At 38.9% G+C, this 17885-nt stretch overlaps 1 protein-coding gene across 1 annotated transcript in view; it reads left to right on the top strand.

The window, feature by feature from the left end:
* LOC140226418 (secreted frizzled-related protein 5-like) overlaps positions 1-17254 on the top strand; it is a 64655-nt gene extending 47401 nt beyond the window's left edge. The window contains exons 2-3 of the mRNA XM_072306893.1: positions 9262-9354; positions 14933-17254. Coding sequence (XP_072162994.1) covers positions 9262-9354; positions 14933-15615 — 776 coding nt within the window. The 3' untranslated portion in view covers positions 15616-17254. The remainder of the gene's footprint in view (positions 1-9261; positions 9355-14932) is intronic.
* The last annotated feature ends 631 nt before the right edge of the window (positions 17255-17885 follow it).

Here is a 17885-nt window from a genome sequence, read left to right as displayed (position 1 = left end):
TGCATATGATTCGTAATTGCGCAAAGTATATGGAAATATGTTCAGATATTTTAAAGGGTATTCTTGTCACTCGCAAACCGCTTTGATAATCATTTAAATTGTTACTTTCTTCTTTTTTTCTTGTATGAGGAAGTCTATTCTCAGATCTTTATTGGCTCAAATTGACATAGATTACAGTAGTGTTGGCATAAACATGTTCACGCAAGTAAACTACGTCATCCCATTTTTAAAATCATATATCCTATTTGTGACCATTATTTATCACATTATTTTAAATTGGATTAGTAGTGCGCCCCCTCCCGTCCCGCTGAAAACAATAACCAAAGTTTCACTCTATCGTCATACACATGATCTCAGAACATTATCGAAAGATTATTGTTTAATTATTATCATGTAATATATTCTCCCGAAAAAAAAAAAAAACAATCTTTGTTGACTTTCATTTTCTATTCGCATTAGGAGGGGGACTCATTTTTGTTGCTTTTTATTCGTTCGTTGTTTTCACTTTAAATTAACTACTGTACTTTATATGGATGAATTTCGGTAGCTGTCTCACGATGTTACGATGTTGACTGTTGTTTGTAGGGTAACGTGTATCATCCTTATCTTCCAATTGCCTGTCATGTATTTGTTTTTGTCACAAATCATCCCTTTACTCAGCTGTACATTAAAGGTACAGTTTACCTTTGGGAGCAGTGATTTAAAAATGTTCGAGATATCACAATATTGATGCATATGTGTAGGTCAGCTGTATTACAAACCATCCTACCATGTAAAAATTTTGCAATAAAGCCTAAAATATAAGGATGTATCACTGTTTTTCTCAATTAACCATAAGTGTAGACGGTTTTGTGAAATGAAATATCAAACAAAACGTCTGCGGTATTATCGTAAAGTAGAAGTTTATTACACTGTATACCAGTTTTCCTTGGAATCTACGTTTATACATGTCTCTCTTTTCATTTCTTAAACATATATATTAGACTAGAGCTCGAAGGAAAAAATATGAAGGGAATGTCTTACGGTGATACTCCTTGAACTTACCATTGATGGATTTTTTCCTGGACGATCGTCTTACAACAGTTATGGCTGAGTTTGGCTAAAAAAGAAAAGGATAACTATCACAACGAAGGAATTGAATAAATAAGAAATTAAAGGTCCTGTCTACCTTTGGGAGCAGTGATTTAAAATTAAGATGTCACATTTGATGCATATTTGTAGGTGTCTGTTGTATCACAAAACATCCTACCATATAAAATGTTCGCAATGAAGCCTAAAATATAAGGGGATATCAGTATTTTCTCCATAAACCATAACTGTAGACTGTTTAGTCTGGAAACAAATAGCGATTGTTCACATTTTGTGTATTTAACAATACTTAACAACGATAATACAGATTCAATTTTTTACAGCGGTTGTTTCTATCACATTTTAGAACTATTTTAAAGCACTAATTCTGAGTTTTTGTTTCATCTGCATAATGTCTTTAATACTATAGGCCTAGATATATCGATAAAAGAGCACAATCACATGAAAGAAACGAATATGTAAAGCAACCAATCAATCGATCAACCAATAATTTGATAGATAAAGCCAGTTTACCTTTAACTCAATTCTCAGGATCCACATACCATTCCGCCTTCGGAATTTTCAGGACATAACCGTATAGTGGTTCCCTCCGTCGGGGGAATTCTATCGGCACGCAACCTTGATGTATCGGGGGACCAGCCGGCTGGCTAGCGTGACTCGAGTGCGATGGACAAACAGCGGATCTCGAGTCAAAGATAATATCATTTTGGGCAGCTGGTATGCGCGATTTTCTACAACATGTTCCCCCGCCGTGTTGAAGCCCGTATGCTTTTCCTGTCTTGTGAAAAAACAAAACAAAACAAAAGCAAACAAACATACAGAAAAAACACGAACAATAGCAGGAAAACAAACACAATTGAACAAGCTAACCAACATTAGCAGAGGGAATGTTTCTGCAAATATTCTAATGTCATTTTCCTTAACTCCACATAAGCCCACGAGGCCGATTGTTTTGTGAATGAATGATATGCATTGTAAACCATTAGTATAATAATTCGACGGCACGTTTATACCAGACAAAGACTGTACGTATCACCATCCCTTTACATCCACGTGTCGTTCAAAATAAAGCGGCAAGCCGCCGCTGCCCCTCTGAGGGACTTTGTGCTTACGGGTAGTCTTCCACTGAACCCATTGACTATGGCATTAACAAGAGTCATGTGCAATGTCTTGGAGAATGCCCTGAACTCGGAAGGAAATTGGTTATATATATACTTATTTTGTCATGTCGAAGGCCATCATTACAACATGAACTTGTGCTTATCACATGCACATATTTTGTATGGGAAAGTATAGATAGTTGTCACTCCACAGTGTGATTACACTGAGATTGTATTCTACGTTTATGCGCACCTGTATATTTTATGACATCACTCTAATGCGACTTCTACCTGAGGCCTTGTACTATAAACCGACCCGAGTCGACGCTTCGCTGGTCGTTCACACTAAGGAGCCTACTTAATTGCTTAATTCTCAGACCGAAAGCTCACGCGAACTCATGCGTTGACCTTAATGTGATGAGCTTTAACATTTGTCATCAAACCTCCTATTCAAAACTCTACAGTCAAACCTGTCCGTAGCAGCCACCCAAGGGAAACGAATAAAGTGGTCGTTAAAGACAGGTGGCCGCTATAGACAGGGTCTTTTATATGTTTTTTTTTAAATCTCGGAGTGACCTGTTATAATGGTCGTATACGGCAGGTGGCCACTATAGATAGTTAGTCGCTGAGACAGGTGTGACTGTAACCGTACAGTAAAACCTTTCTAGAACGACCACCCCCCAGGGAGGGAGGCAAAAATATTACAGCTCGTTATTCCGAAGGTTCGTTATTCCGAAGGCTCGTAAGTCCGAAGATTCGTTATTCCGAAGGTTAGTTATTCCGAATTTCATTTTCGGATTAACAAATCTTCGGAATAACGAACCTTCGGAATAACGCCACAAATTTTCGGATTAACGAACCCTTTTTCATTTTTGGATTAACGAAAATATAGGAAATTTGTGTGTTTCGGATTAACGAACCTTGGGAATAACGAATCTTCGGAATAGCGAGCCTTCGGAATAACGAACAGCACCCGGCAAAAAAGTGGCTGTTAGATACACAGGTGGCTGCCATAGACAGGTTCTATTAACATGCTTTTTCTCTAGGAGGAAATTGTTTTCATGGTCGTATACGGCAGGCTGCTCGCTACGACATGTTTGACTGTAAATGAGGATGACCATGCTCGCACAATAATTGCTAGAACGGGCATGGCTGGGCTACAGGCTCGAGCATGAACGCCCGGACGGTGATGCATGATGAGTGGTTTCTAATAGTGCAAGATCTCAGGTGCAAATCTCATTAACCTGACGTCATAGTAGGTACAGGTGTACGGAGTGTGCCCTGCGTCAGAAAGACTGAAAAGGGCACACGAGTTGTGGCTTGACTTTGCAGTTATAGGATTTATGTTACAAAGACAACTAGGGGCAGCAATCAGACACGTCAGATGCTTGTAAAACAAAAACCTGTATGTAAGATGCCTTCGAAGGACTTGATAATGATGGTAATGATAATTGCTTTATTGACTTGAAGGCTTCATCGCTGCTGCCGAGATTCTGAATGCCTCTAATTCGAGATTTAGTCCGCGTTACCGTCAACATTGAAGCACAGCAAAAGTTGTAAGAGCCTTTAAGTTCATGATTACACCATGGAGCTTTTTGGTAGCTCCATAATTACACACTACGAGCAGCTGTAACACGCGCACATAGCCCCTCCTTCTGTGAATTCATGAAATACTGCAGTACTCTCTACACAATCTTTGGAAAATAAAACTAGGCACAGATGTGCTTGATGTGTCAGGTACAAGTGCACCTATGGGTAAAGGTGTACCTATGTGCTGTAATGTCAGAAAGAGATTTGTGTGTGTGTGTGTGTGTGTGTGTGTGTGTGTAAGTGTGTGTGTGTGTGTGTGTGTGTTTGTGTCTGTGTGTGCGTGTGTGTGTGTGTGTGTGTGTGTGGCGGGGAGAGAACGAGGGGGGGGGGCGAGATAGAAAACGAAAGGGAGAGAGTAAAATGTTCTTGCTGTTATACTGTGTCATTCGGGGGGAAAGTAATCTGAAAATATAGGAAATTAGAGTTAGCAGCCCCAATTACAGCGGAATAGCCGTCTCGTGTGGGGACGATCGTTTGTCGGAATGTCATTACGGAAGGCCGCCTTTTACTCATCTCCTATTCTCTCTGCTTTTCCTGATATGATTTAGATTAACCCTTACCTTCCCACTGACAGTCTGTCTTCGAACGTTAAGTTTGAAATTATAGTCCTGAGAGAATTAAAGGGGTGTACAGTTCTGGTTTAGATGAGGATTTAGAATAGCTTTCAACGTTTTCCGAGATATTCAGAAACCACTCTATGAGCTGTCAAATATAGCATGCAATTCTAAGAGGTATCAAAAGCTTATTTGATGAAAATCGATTTTGGAATGGCTGAGATATCCAAAAACAAGGTGAAACAAAGAGATCTTAGTAAAAAGGCGTGGCCTGACGTTTTTATTGTTATCACTTTTTTTTTTTGTGGATATCTCAGTCATTTGAAAACCAATTTTCATCAAATAAACTTTGAGTCCTTCTTAAAATTACATGCACTCTCATAATTATTTCATAAGAGGTTTCTCATTATCTCACTTAGGTTGTATTTACAGACATTATAGGTCACTAAAGTCACAACAAATCGAATATCAATATATCGTCTACAAAGCAGTCTAATTCACGCATTGTGATGAAATGGCCGTAATTATCGAAGCACCGATAATCTTAATACTGTCATAAATTTTGCGGTTCAACAGAAAAAAAGTAATAAATCGTACCCTAGGCCTATGGGGTGGCAATGGGCAGGGGGGGGGGGGGTCGTTGAAACCGATGAGTCTAATAGACTCCTCGTTTCCTCGATCTTTTATTTTTTTCTTCTTTACATCAAACGTTCTTGGAATTTTCTAAAGCATTGGGATGAAAAAGGTTACGTGGACTAGATGATGTACTTGTACATGTAGGCCTTATACTCATTTTTTAATTTTATTTTTTATTATGGTGTCTGTGGCTGTGGTGTAGTGGACATGTAGTGGAATACTTGAAGATGATACGCGGGGTTCTATTCCTCCCAGGCGCGCACGTCATTGGGCGAGTTGTTTTCACCCTTAATGTGGTTCACATTATTGTAACTGGGTTTTGGTCACAAAGGATGTAATAATGATGGCAGAGCCCCAGCCTCTGGGAATACACTGTCAGCATAGATGGCACCATGTGTAAATGATACGATATGAATTATTACTATATCATAATAATCTCCACTGGGGAATTTCTCTCAACCGCCCTGATTTCACTCATCCCCAAGGAAATAGCCAATATTTGTATTAGAACATCTTGTTATTTGAGAAAATTATTCGTCATTTGTGTCAATTTCCATTCATCACAATGATGAGAAAGCATCAGGGACATAATAGCAGTGTATACACCGGACGCATCATTATACAGGACAGAGAGTCGTATTTTAACAAAGTTCGGATATCATTGAGTTACCGTTTGTCATTTGTCGAAGAAATGTAATGTTGGCTTCTACATTGATTTGATTTGTAATCTGATTCAACATCACTATTTTATTGTCCGCGTAGAATCGTGAATACGTCATGCTGTGACTCCCGTGTTTGGGATTCCTCAGTCGCAGAATGAAAAGAAGAAGAAGAAGAAGAAGAAGAAGAAGAAGAAGAAGAAGAAGAAGAAGAAGAAGAAGAAGAAGAAAAACCCACCAAAACAAAGCGAATGTACTTTCGTTATGCGTAAGTCATGCTGAAAACTATCACATGTGGGAAGAAAATGTCAATCGCTTTTACACTGCGAGCGCAGTGAGGTACCAGAAAATACGCCCAGTTTTGAACGACTTGTTTCGTAAAATTCGTTATGACAACTGTCCCGTGTTATACATGAAACAATGGATAAAAAAGGGTGATATGTTATTGCGAGACTGGACAATACCTTTTTGACAATGAGGCACTTCATGAGGTTGTCTAGTGGAACGTCTTCAACTCTTTGAGGGGCGGAACAGGGAGAGAATGAAAGAGCAGCTTGCCATGATTCATCCGTTTTCAGGTTTATAATATATAAATTTGTATCTTATTCAGGCCTATTAGAAATCTTCTTTCTCTTCTTCAGCATGTTCTTTTTATGTTTCTACTCTTCTTCCGCTTTTTCTTACTCTTCTTTTTTCTTCTTTTGAATATTCTTTTTTCCTTCTGCTTCTTCTCCTCCTATCACGTCCTAATTGAGTATCTATAGTAACGATCTATTGGATTCAGCTGCTCTCATCGTCAAATATATTTTACAACTTACAACGAAATGCATTGAATAGACCGGTGATCAAACAAAGCAACTTTATGAATTGTTTATTACAAATCTTGTTCTAGTAGACAAACAGCCCGATTTCCAGTGGGTTGCTTGTGATCGCAACAACTGCTGGAAAGAAAAGGAGATTCCCATGTATGGGTGGTTATGTATACGGATGGATTGGACTGGATTTTGACTGGGTCCTCAGAGCAAAAATATCAAATCTTGATATTGAGTTAGATAAACTGCCTGTCTGAAAAGTCTTAAAGAGGTCTATGAGGATTCGATAATGAAAAGAAAGTCGTTACGGGAGATGGCAAAATTCGGAACTATTACAAATATGTCTGGCAAACTCCAGCGATAGACCTTGTCGACAGCCTTTCGCCTGACACTTTCGATTCGTATCAGAGTTTCTGAAACCTCGCCAAGACGAGTCGCTCGTCATATTTTGACCTGGAAATGCCTTTGGCTGTGACGTAGTCTCGTGTTTGAGGTCCGTGTTGAATTTACCTGCATATACATGATATAAAACCTTGTATAAAGAGCCGTTAAGCAGTGACTACTCGATTGTGGTGTACAATAAACTGACAAGCGGTTGTGGCAATATTATGTAACCAATTCTCCCCCACTGACGTACTTTCCATGTCCACGATGTCTCGTACATTGTAAATGCTGATGTGCCTTAAAATTTTGGAATATTCAAGGAGGGAAAACTCGAGGTTCTCTGTTACATTAATGAATAATTCCCCCAGACGTTTAGCCATACAGTTTTAGCTGTACAGTTCAGAGTACTTTGTAAGTTGTACCCTACCACATTGCCGTCTTCCAATGAAGGGGGACTGTACAAACATGAAAAGGAAAGTGTTTGAGACAACTAACGTCATTTTGGTACGTATTAATTTAGACTAGCACAACACCTACGAAGTAAACTGTATTGCTCTGAGTAAGTGAGCCATAGTAATTGGCTCACTTTCTGATTTATTAATTCTGATATGAAATCTATTCAACAAACTACCAAAGTTGTTTTTTCCTCTCTTTTTGAATCTCTTAATTGATTGATATATCTTTCTTTGCAATAAACATACCTGTATAAATCCACAGGAAAAAAAAAATAGTTGATCGTGATCTGTTGGGCTGATAAGGACCTCCTGTCAGAATTATCATTGTCTAGGAATTTTAAATAGTTGAGTCAATTGATTTCAAAAGTATTGGGAGATGGGGGAAGAGGAGGAAAAAGGGGTAGAGGGAAGGCGGACGAGGGAAAGAAGAGAAAGAGAGAAAAAGGAAGATAAAGAGGCGGGTAGAAGGAGGTGGGAGATGAGGGGAGGATTAGGATGAGGAGAAGGACGAGGTGGAGGGAAGGACTGGTGGTGGGGAGCTCAAGAGTGAATGATGAAAAAACTATAAGAAAGAGGAAAAGGGAATATAGAAAGGGGCGAAGAAGAAGAAGAAGATGAGGAGGAGGAGGAGGAGGAGGAGGAGGAGGAGGAGGAAGAGGGTGAAGAGATGATGGTACTTTGGGTTGAGGTCGACAGATAAATTTTCAAACGGACAGGCGGACAAAGAGTGCGTGATAAGGACGGAAGCGTTCCAAGTAGTCACGTACTCACTTCGAGACATCGCACGAAGGGCATGTCAAGACATTTCAACTTTTCCTTCCTTGATGTCGACTTGTGACATCCCCTGCCTCTCTCTCACCGAAACACATCCTCTAAGGATGGCCATGATGGCTGGCACAAACTTCATCCAGGGGAAGATACGAGCCGCCTTGCTCTCTTCTCATCATCCGTAATCAGTAATGGGCTGAGATGGGAGAGGACAAAATATTGGCGTCTCTCCTCAATACTCGATCTCTCGATCTACCCGACGCGACATTTAGTGATCTCCCCTCGACTTTCTATAGGTACTTGTCTTCCTGGAAAAGTGGCAGCTGTCTTGGTCTGGAGGTTTCTGCATCCACCAAAGTCTTCAGAAAGAGTTTCATTATGTGTTATAAACGTCTCAGCTCAACTCAATCCACGAGAAGACATTTCCATGTGCATGATTAAAATTCATATCTTTACTGAAATTCTCTAGAGAAAGAAAAAAAAAATTACAAAGTATAAGCATGCGAATATGAATTAATTGAGTGTGATGACAGCAGCCCGGATCTAGAAACCTCAAGAACAAAAATCGATTTACAGTCTCAAAACTGCGTCACGAAATCCCATTCCATTACGTAACAACAGGGTGAGAATGTTTGCAAGATGATTTTTTTTTCTTAACCTATAACTGGAAGACATAATAGCTGCTTTCATGTATTACAGCGAGTCGCGACACAATCATGTCTATATTTTCGTTACCCAAACTAGGGTCCAAGTTTGGATAACGGAAATTGAGACATGTGTGTTATAAGTACTACTTTCTATCCATATATAGATCGCAATAAAACCGAAAAGGTGTGTAATTTACCTTGTTGTTTCTTTTCTCCTTAAAGCTGAACATTTTTATTGAAATGTAAATTCCAGACAAAAGACTTATGGCTTGATAAAAAATGTGTGTTTCTAGTTCCATGCATTAGTATTCTTTGATACTTACGATTCCTCTTTCCTACCTCGTCATCTTTCGCTTGTTCATGACCATATTCCATGGGACAGATGCTTTGCAAAATGATGTATAGATGTTTACTTTTGTTAACCTAAAACTGTATTTGCTTGTTTTGTAATGCGTTTTTTTTAAACAAAAGAATATACACTATTATACACATATAATTATGCATGTTATATATCGAGACGTTTATCATAGTTGCTTCTTACTTTCTACTTGTCTTTTCTCGTCACAGTTTTGGGTGAGCGGTACATGACGCTCTTTACACAGTGCCGCAACGACAGCACGCCCGAGGTTCTGAGACAGAAATTCTGCACTTCCGATTTCGGTAAGGACTTCGCTGTTTCTTTGAAAGGGCACGATTATTAGTGTCCAGTCAACAGTCAAGCACGTTGAATTAATCAATTCACATTGATTATTACTTTGTCGCACATTTTTAAGTCGTAATAAAAAGAAACATTTCTAAGATCAATCAGTGCTATCAATGTTATTATTGCTATCATTTTTTTTTGTAAAGTTGATCAATATGATACCACGCTCAAGCCCACCTGTATCAAACGAAGCATAAAAAAAATTGTATTCGCCGTTACCATGGCTACTTTAAAAAAAAAAAAAAGTTCCAGAATCATGCAAGTCCCATCGCCTGCACCAGCCACATCATTACTCCTACATTTACCTCCTCATAATCATATTGCATTCTGGGTAAAATCACTTTCGTCCTCAAGTTGGTGAAGAAACTTCGTGGTTTGTCATAAAAGTGCACATTATCGTGAATACACTCCGTTTGCAATTGCTGCAAGTACTAACTGCCCAGTGAACAGGAACTGAGTGCAACACAAGATGGCGCTATTCAGAGTCAAGACAGTCTGCGCTAAGCCCCAAAGTGCCCAGGTGGGATGCCAAGTGTAAAGTGAACGCGATTCTTTACACCGTCACTTCTATGGGAAATCTCTTGGTCTGGAAAAGCAATGAATATTCTTGAAGAGGGTGGTCCTCGGAGGGTTTAGCGTGTGATTTATCATTAGTCACGTAGACAATGGCACGCGAAAGCATACTGAGTTGTACAAGCGATCTTGCAAAGGGAAGATGGTAAAGAGAACACTACCATGCAGTCTAATTGCAAAGATAAAACAGTACCTTCGTGATAAAACACACACACATGATTCCATGGGCACTCAGAATGGTACTCATTCCGTTGTTTTGTTTTATTTTTCTTTGTTTGTTTGTGCACGATTTTCCTGACTGATACTTTGGCCTAGTTTAATAACAGTATATCGACTGTGGTGACTAAAGGGGAGTTTAGAAAAACAACAATTACGAAACGTGAAATATTCTTACGATAAAAACATTGAATGAAATAAGTTGACGACCTTTATTCTGTATGTGGTGTACGATCAGATTATAATGTGAAATATGCTAATAATCGCCTTCGAAGAAAAGAGCTGAATGTCTACAATATATTGCAATGAAAGAATAAATATTGCAATTGAAGAAGTAATAACAAAAGAAAATTGAATAAAATGGTTGAAGATTAAAGATTGCATAATAACTGTTACGGCCATCACCTCTTTACCAGTGCGTGTATCGTGATCTGTTAGAAACATGATCGATGTTTAAAGTTATTTCTTAAATCACCTATTTGCATATTGGTTATGACACAGGCCGCTCTTTGACCCTTTGACAATCATTATTTGAGGTAAGATGTTGAACTCTCGGCGTACTGCTGCAAACTAGCAGGACTGATAAAAGTGCGCTGCTACCTTTAAAGTGCAGAATTAGGATTTGCTGAATGCTGAGCATTTTGCAGTGGAAGCTCTGTGGAGGTGAATTGTTATCACAACAAACAGCGGCACCACTACGGTATTCAGTAATCAAAACAAGAACTCATAACCACGGAGATTTAGTACCCATTTTAGCGGATTTATCTGCAAAAATAGGCAATTATCGCCCCAGTCTCTGACCCAAATTCGCTCCCGTGATAGCTCGTTTGATCAACGAGCTTTGTTCGCCGTTGTCTGGGGGCAAAAACAATGTTTTCGCATAGTCTCGCCGTGGTAGCTTTAGCGATTTTCAATAATATCATATTCCAGCGAAAAATGTCCTGGGTATGAAGAACAGACTTCCCTAATTGTGCTCATACTTAGTGTGCTAGACCTAATGTTAATAGGAAAGTGTGGTTTAACATCGCAGGTAAGCGTGATATCTTTTACAACACGAGCGTGTAAAGTCTCAGTCGGTCAAGGCTAAATGTATTATGGAAAGATTACATGATGGATTACGATTACAGAATTATCCTGACATTTTATCGTATTAACAAACAAAATATTTACTGAAGAGAGTGCATAAAATAGCGTCTTGCTGCAACTCGTATGAAGTAGTAATATTCTAATAGCATATCGAAAATATTTCATGGACTCAAGTTTATAATCACTTTGTCTAGGAAGTACAAATTTTCATGTGATCAATACATAGTCAGTTTACTCTTGTAGAACTTGTAATTGACTTCTTCTCTGTTGGATTTTAGGAGCGACGGGGTTTACATGGAGACCATATGAGACATACTATCGAGACATTTTTTTTTTTTTCGATAAAAGACATGTCAGTCCAGATCAAAAAGAAAGAAAGAAAGACGCATTCCTTTTCCATGGTTTCGGAGGATTATTTTGTCTTGACATCTGAGGGACATCAAACTACAAACGTTTATTCAATCCGTTTCCGTGCCGTAAAGGAAACGACAAACGGACGTCAAAATCACAATTCAACAGAACGACGACTGACAGTGGTGTCTCTCTACAGTCTTTTAAGACCAACACCCAAATATATCCCATATTTCCTAAACATATTTCCAATTTAATGGATTCTGGCCACTTTTCGTTCTCGTAAAACACTTGAATGAAAAGTCTGTATAGGAAGACTAGTTGTTCGTACTTTGGGGGGTAAGTTGTTTCAAGATGACAACTGAGGGCGCAAACAGAGAAGACGTCATATAAACAACCACATGAAATATATAGGGCACGGATATACCGCAGAAATAATATTCCGAAAAGGGATGGCGTGATTTAATTGTTGTTGTTTGATTTAGCTTTGCGTCTCTGGCATTTTCCGGGTATTTCGGTGAAGATGAATGCCGAAACCGAGGAAGAATGGATTTCAATGTAAACGAATGAAAATTAATAGCTCCCAGATGGTATTATTTCTCAGGTCGTGTTATTTTTCGCCATACATTTTGCACCTGTCCCTTGTTCTCGTTTGTTTTACCTTAATTGAACTGAATAGTGTCTTTTTTTTTTTCCTCCTGTGGGAAGCAAATTTCGCGTTGTAGTTATGACCCGTCACCGTTTACGCCAACGAAAAACGAATGCAAAATTTAATATTAAAGGACAAGTTCACCTTCATTAACATAAGGATTGAGAGAATGTAGCAATATTAGTAGAACACATCATTGGAAGTTTGAGGAAAATCGGATAATCCGTTCAAAAGATATGAAGTTTAGAAGTTTTTGTGCAGTCACCGCTGGATGAGAAGACTACTGCAGTGTATGACGTCACATGCGTACAACAATATAAGGAAAATATAAAGAGAATTTCACAAAAGTTCATCTTTTGAAAAAAGTGCACTTTCCCTTGACTCGTTACTGACATTATGTTATGGGTAATATTATTCCCATTGCCTTTATAAAGAAGCAAGTTAAGTGCTCTTTTATTATGCGAAAAAAGTGAAAATATGTTGAATTTTCTTTACATTTTCTTTATACTGTTGTACTCATATGACATCACGAGCCTTAGTAGTCTCCTCATCCAGCGGTTCCAGCACAAAAGTTTTAAAAATTCATAACTTTTGCATCGATTGTCCAATTTTCCTCAAACTTTCACGTATGTGTTCTACTAATATTGCTGCATTCTCTTAATACTTATGTTAATGAAGGTGAACTTGTCCTTTAAAGACAATAGTATTCAAATGCAAATGTGTTATTGATATGGATAGAGAAGAAGTTCTGAACCTGAGATCCGCATTATTGAACTGTCTCCCTTAAACTTGAGACTCATTCACATCACTAAAATCTGTGCTGCAATCTCATCTTTTTGATTATTGTTGATTCCATGTTTATGTGAAAATTGAATTTTTGTTTGTTATGTTTTCTTATACACGCACACAGATTACGAAAATTATAGTACTATCCGTTTCTATAAACTGAATGTTATCATTATTATAATTGATATAATTATCAAAAAGAAAAAAAAAAAACCCTCTGTTTAAATTTCAGAGTTTAAAATAATTTTAGAATTCGACTCTGCGCTTCATACAGGATACAGGGCTTTGCGTCCAGTCCAAAACTTCAGCATTTATAGAACTATGTAACATTCAAAGGCCCGAATTCACGAAGGTGGTACAAACGAAACCATGGTCTAAACCATGGACAAAAACCATGGAGCGCCAAGTGTCAAACGGAATATTTCATTACGAAATTGGTCATTTCGTCGACAAAATGACTGTTTCATTAACGAAATTATCATTTCGTGGACGAAATGTTCATTTAGTTACAAAATGTTGTCATTTCTTTACAAAATAATCATTTCATCGACGAAATGACCGATTTCGTAGCGAAATATCCCATGCGACACTTGGCATTCCATGGTTTTTGTCCATGGTTTAAACCATGGTTTCATTTGTACCATCTTCGTGAATTCGGGCCTATATGTTTTGATTTTGTCTCTGTGCGTACAGATATCATTTCATCACTGTATCACTACGTGTAAACTTACTTTTTTATGAATAAGATTCATATTACTTCTATGATAGGTTTTCCTTTGCAAATAAAGTGTTACGTCATAAAGAGTCTCTAATGGGGTGTTGCAAGAAAGTTGCAATCGATTGCAACTTGCAACTGATTGTCACTGGCCAATCAAAATCATTTTTGCATGCATGTCTTCTTAATAGGGCAGACCCTGAGCCAATCAGAATGGTTGTTTCAAAATTAGCAATTATTTGCAATTGATTGCAACTTTCTTGCAACACCCCATAAGAGTCCAAGCAGCAGCAGTAAAATTTGAAAATCATTGAGTAACGAAATTTGTGAGGAGGATTGCATGGTGACCGGCGATATATGAGTTAGAGAGATGTTGCTTGAAGAAATTTTTGTTTTGTTCTGCGTTATGTTGTTTTGTTCGTGTGAAATTCAGTTACATAACTATAATAATCATAAGTGTTATTATTCATATTATTTTATCATATCTTATACATATTATTTTTACTGTTATCATTATTATTATCATTATGATTGTTATCATTATTATTAGCAATATTATTCTAATTGATATCAGAAAGCAGAAATGACACTACAGGTCAACGGCCTTTGCTTCTTCTTCCCACACTGAATTGATGTGATGATTTGTACGTAGTGCATTTTTGAATATTGCACTGATAGGTCCTATACATTATGCTGTTTCGTTTATTTTGTTATTGCTATTTTTTGTTTTGTTTTGTCCTGTATTTTTTCACCAAGATGAGGTAATAAATGAAATGATATGAAGAAAGGCAGAGGGAAAGACTATTCTGTTCGAAAGAACTACAGAACAGTTTCAGCTGCAGCAAGTCGATATAGCGCCCTCTACAGACTGCTATGAACGACACGATCAAAACTGACTGATTCCCTTCCCTCCCCCCTCCCCCTCCCCCCTCTCCCCCCTCCCCCCCCCCCCGCCCCACGTCAATGGTTGTGGGTATGAAGAGGGCAGGGAGGGCCGGCTTTGATATTCGAGTGCTTTTAGTGCACGATATTTCTGTCCGCGACAGTGCTTTGGGTGCATTTGTAATGTTTTTTTTTTTTTTTTCGATGCTTTTTATGTCTTCCACAGCAAGGAATGTCATTAATTTTCTTTTCCATTCTCTTCTCTTGCCCTCTCCAGTTTTAAAGATGAAGTTCAAGAAAGTGCGAACGAGCAAGACTGACGGGAAGAAATACCTTGGCGACACGAATCCCAAAAAGATGGAGGTGCTGAAACAAGGTAGCCTGAAGAATAAGGATCTGAAGCGGCTAACTTTCTATGTGCGTGAAGGAGCCAACTGTCGTTGTGACATGCTGGAGAATAGCCGGAACTACCAACTTATCATGGGTCATCGGGATCGCAACAACCCCAAGAAGCTATTCATTCACTTCGTACACAGCTGGGAGAAGACACGTGACTTCCGGCGCGCCATCAAATCCTTCGAAGACCCCGACGTTTGCGCCGACTTGGCCGCGATGACGGAGAACGCGAGCGATGGCCGACGACACGACCCGACCGTAGATGCGGACGCGTCTGATCTTGACGCAGTTGAGGCCGACGACCCGCAGGCCGCTGGGACGCAGAACGCTCAAACGGACTCCGTGACCGAGCTGACCAACGCGCCACCACGTGAGGGCGTGCCAACAAACGCGGAGCAGGTCATGTCGGACGAGACGCCGCCTACGCCGCGGCGGAGAAAAAATGGCGCGAGGCGTGGCAGGCGCCGCGAGCGAGGAGGTCGGGACAGGGAAAGGAATGGCCCCAGGAAATCCCGCGCCCGCCGGGAGCGGTATGTCCCCGTCAAAAGTGGCGGGCAGTTTTGAGGTCTCTTTTAGGCCTTTGCTGAACGGTTACATTACTTACAAGGTGTGTCCGTCCATTGAGGATACATGTATTTGATGCAAGCACAGTGAGTGCTATCATGCTCGAGGGACGTATGCGACTCTGTACGAAATCCAGTCCGTTGTTCCAGCGATGGGGCACGTCGTCACTGAAGACGTACAGTGTCGGACGCTGGGTGCATGGGCACCGGACAACTGAATAGCCTGCCCTCTACGTCATCATGGGATTACATCTTTGATAAGCGGAATCTGACGTATTATTTTGTGTCTTCGTTACTTCCGTTCTTTAAAATAACTTAAAGCGATAATGATTGTTTGTACTGTCATCAGTCCAAGTAACTGATTCTTTTTTACAAGCTTTTCTTGCAAGACAATGTGTATAATCTAGACAATCATTAAGTGTAAGACGTAAGGTGTAATGAACAGTGATGTTTTGGGCAAAGCAATTATTCTAAAATTGAGGTTATAATACTGACAATGGAGCATAACATTGCGTGTCATTCCTGAAAAAAAAGTACCTAAGATATCGCACAAAGAATGTCCTTGATGATTTTTGCTTCTTTCCTTTTTTTCATCATGATATTGTTGAACTGACTGCTCTAAAGTCTTTGATGTAAGTTGTAAGGATTTACCACAGGGGAACAAACGTAGGGAGATTTTTTTCGAACAAATTACACGAGGTTATCTCGTTCAGATGTCGCCCTTACCATTATACCAATTTTACAGTGTTTATATTGACAGTAAGGTCAATCCAAAAACTTGTAAATTTTAAACTTAATGCCTTTTGGAACTAATATTCACACTAAATCCTGCTGTCCCATACTAATGCATATTTAAATCGATAAAAAACATAAGAAAAGAATCAGAGATAGAAGAATTTATCATCTCTGACGAGTATGATATCAATGATGAAATCATTCACTTTGCTTAATATCACAAGCAGACCATGAGTGTTCACTTAAACATTGATATATCTTAGAAAATGTTCAGATGTAGATGCGTAACGAAAGTGCTATTTCAGAAATAAACTTTTCGAGGTTCACGCAGTCTTTGTTGAACCGCTTAGTTGAGACGGCGGGTTAAAAGAAATCGCAGGACATTTCGTAGCAGTGTAAAGGTCTACTGGACCGGGGAAAGAGGTTCAACTGCGCCGTTAGTTTATTTCTGGCATTCGATGTTCTTAATTGCAGTTGTCTTTTTGCTTTCTTTTTTTCACTTTATGTGGCGTTTTAATTTGAACGATTATTATGTCGTCTTAGTGTCGCTTTTCAGCATGCGTTTTAATCTACAGCCTTACGAAAAGACGATAACAGATGATAATACTATGTGATGACGGTACTCTGAATTGTAACAAAGTTTATGTATGCATTTTTAAGTGTAAATACATAGTCGTATACCGCAGCGATTTCGTATTATAGGAGGAAAATTACTACGTGCTTTTTTTTTCTAAGAAACGTATGGTAAAACCATACCATGATATTTTGTATCTTTTTTTGTATTCATGTGTCTATGTAAAAAGTTTATGTGACATATAAGAAAGCAATGGGAAAAATGGAGGTATTGAAAGCATGAAAAAATGAATTTGTTATTCTGTGCAGGTCCGCGTTTCCATGGTAATTATAACCGTTGAGAATAAAACATAATACATTCATTTCTCAGCAGTTCAGTGTGAGCTTTCTCGCAGTGTCATTCTTCGTTTCTTTACTCCTTTATTTTCAAGGTATTTTTTCTCTGCAAAAAAACAAAACAAAACAAAACAAAACAGCCCTAGCTAAAGGGTCTTATTCTAGTTTTGTTTCCCCTATACTTTGGATTGATTTGTTCTGACGATCTTATGTTTTGTTAAAGTTTATTTCAAAAAGTGAGGTATTGAACACGTATAATAGGAACGACTTTGAGCTATATAACTCAAACTAGGATTAACGGTGGCGGTATTTTGCTGTCACAAGGAGGTTGAAAGGTGTAAGCCTTGTGTTACACACGACTCTTGAAGATGTACACGTGTATTGTCTTGTGTACCATTATCTCATATACAATAGTACACACCTGACACCTGCTCGTGTTTAAATCCTTTAATATGGTGTCCCACTTGTCGACACTGTCCGAGTAGTGCTGGTGTAGTGCCTAGATTTACGAGCTGGTGGATTTCTAATGCACGCGATGTCCCTTACGACTTTTGTCAAGGTGTAGAGAAGTTTACATCAAGCGTGTAGTCAAACTCAGTAGTACAGAAACACCAATGAATGTGAGTT

Source organism: Diadema setosum, chromosome 3 (genome assembly GCF_964275005.1).
Source record: "Diadema setosum chromosome 3, eeDiaSeto1, whole genome shotgun sequence".
Classification (NCBI taxonomy): domain Eukaryota; kingdom Metazoa; phylum Echinodermata; class Echinoidea; order Diadematoida; family Diadematidae; genus Diadema; species Diadema setosum.
This window is presented reverse-complemented; position numbering and strand designations above follow the sequence as displayed.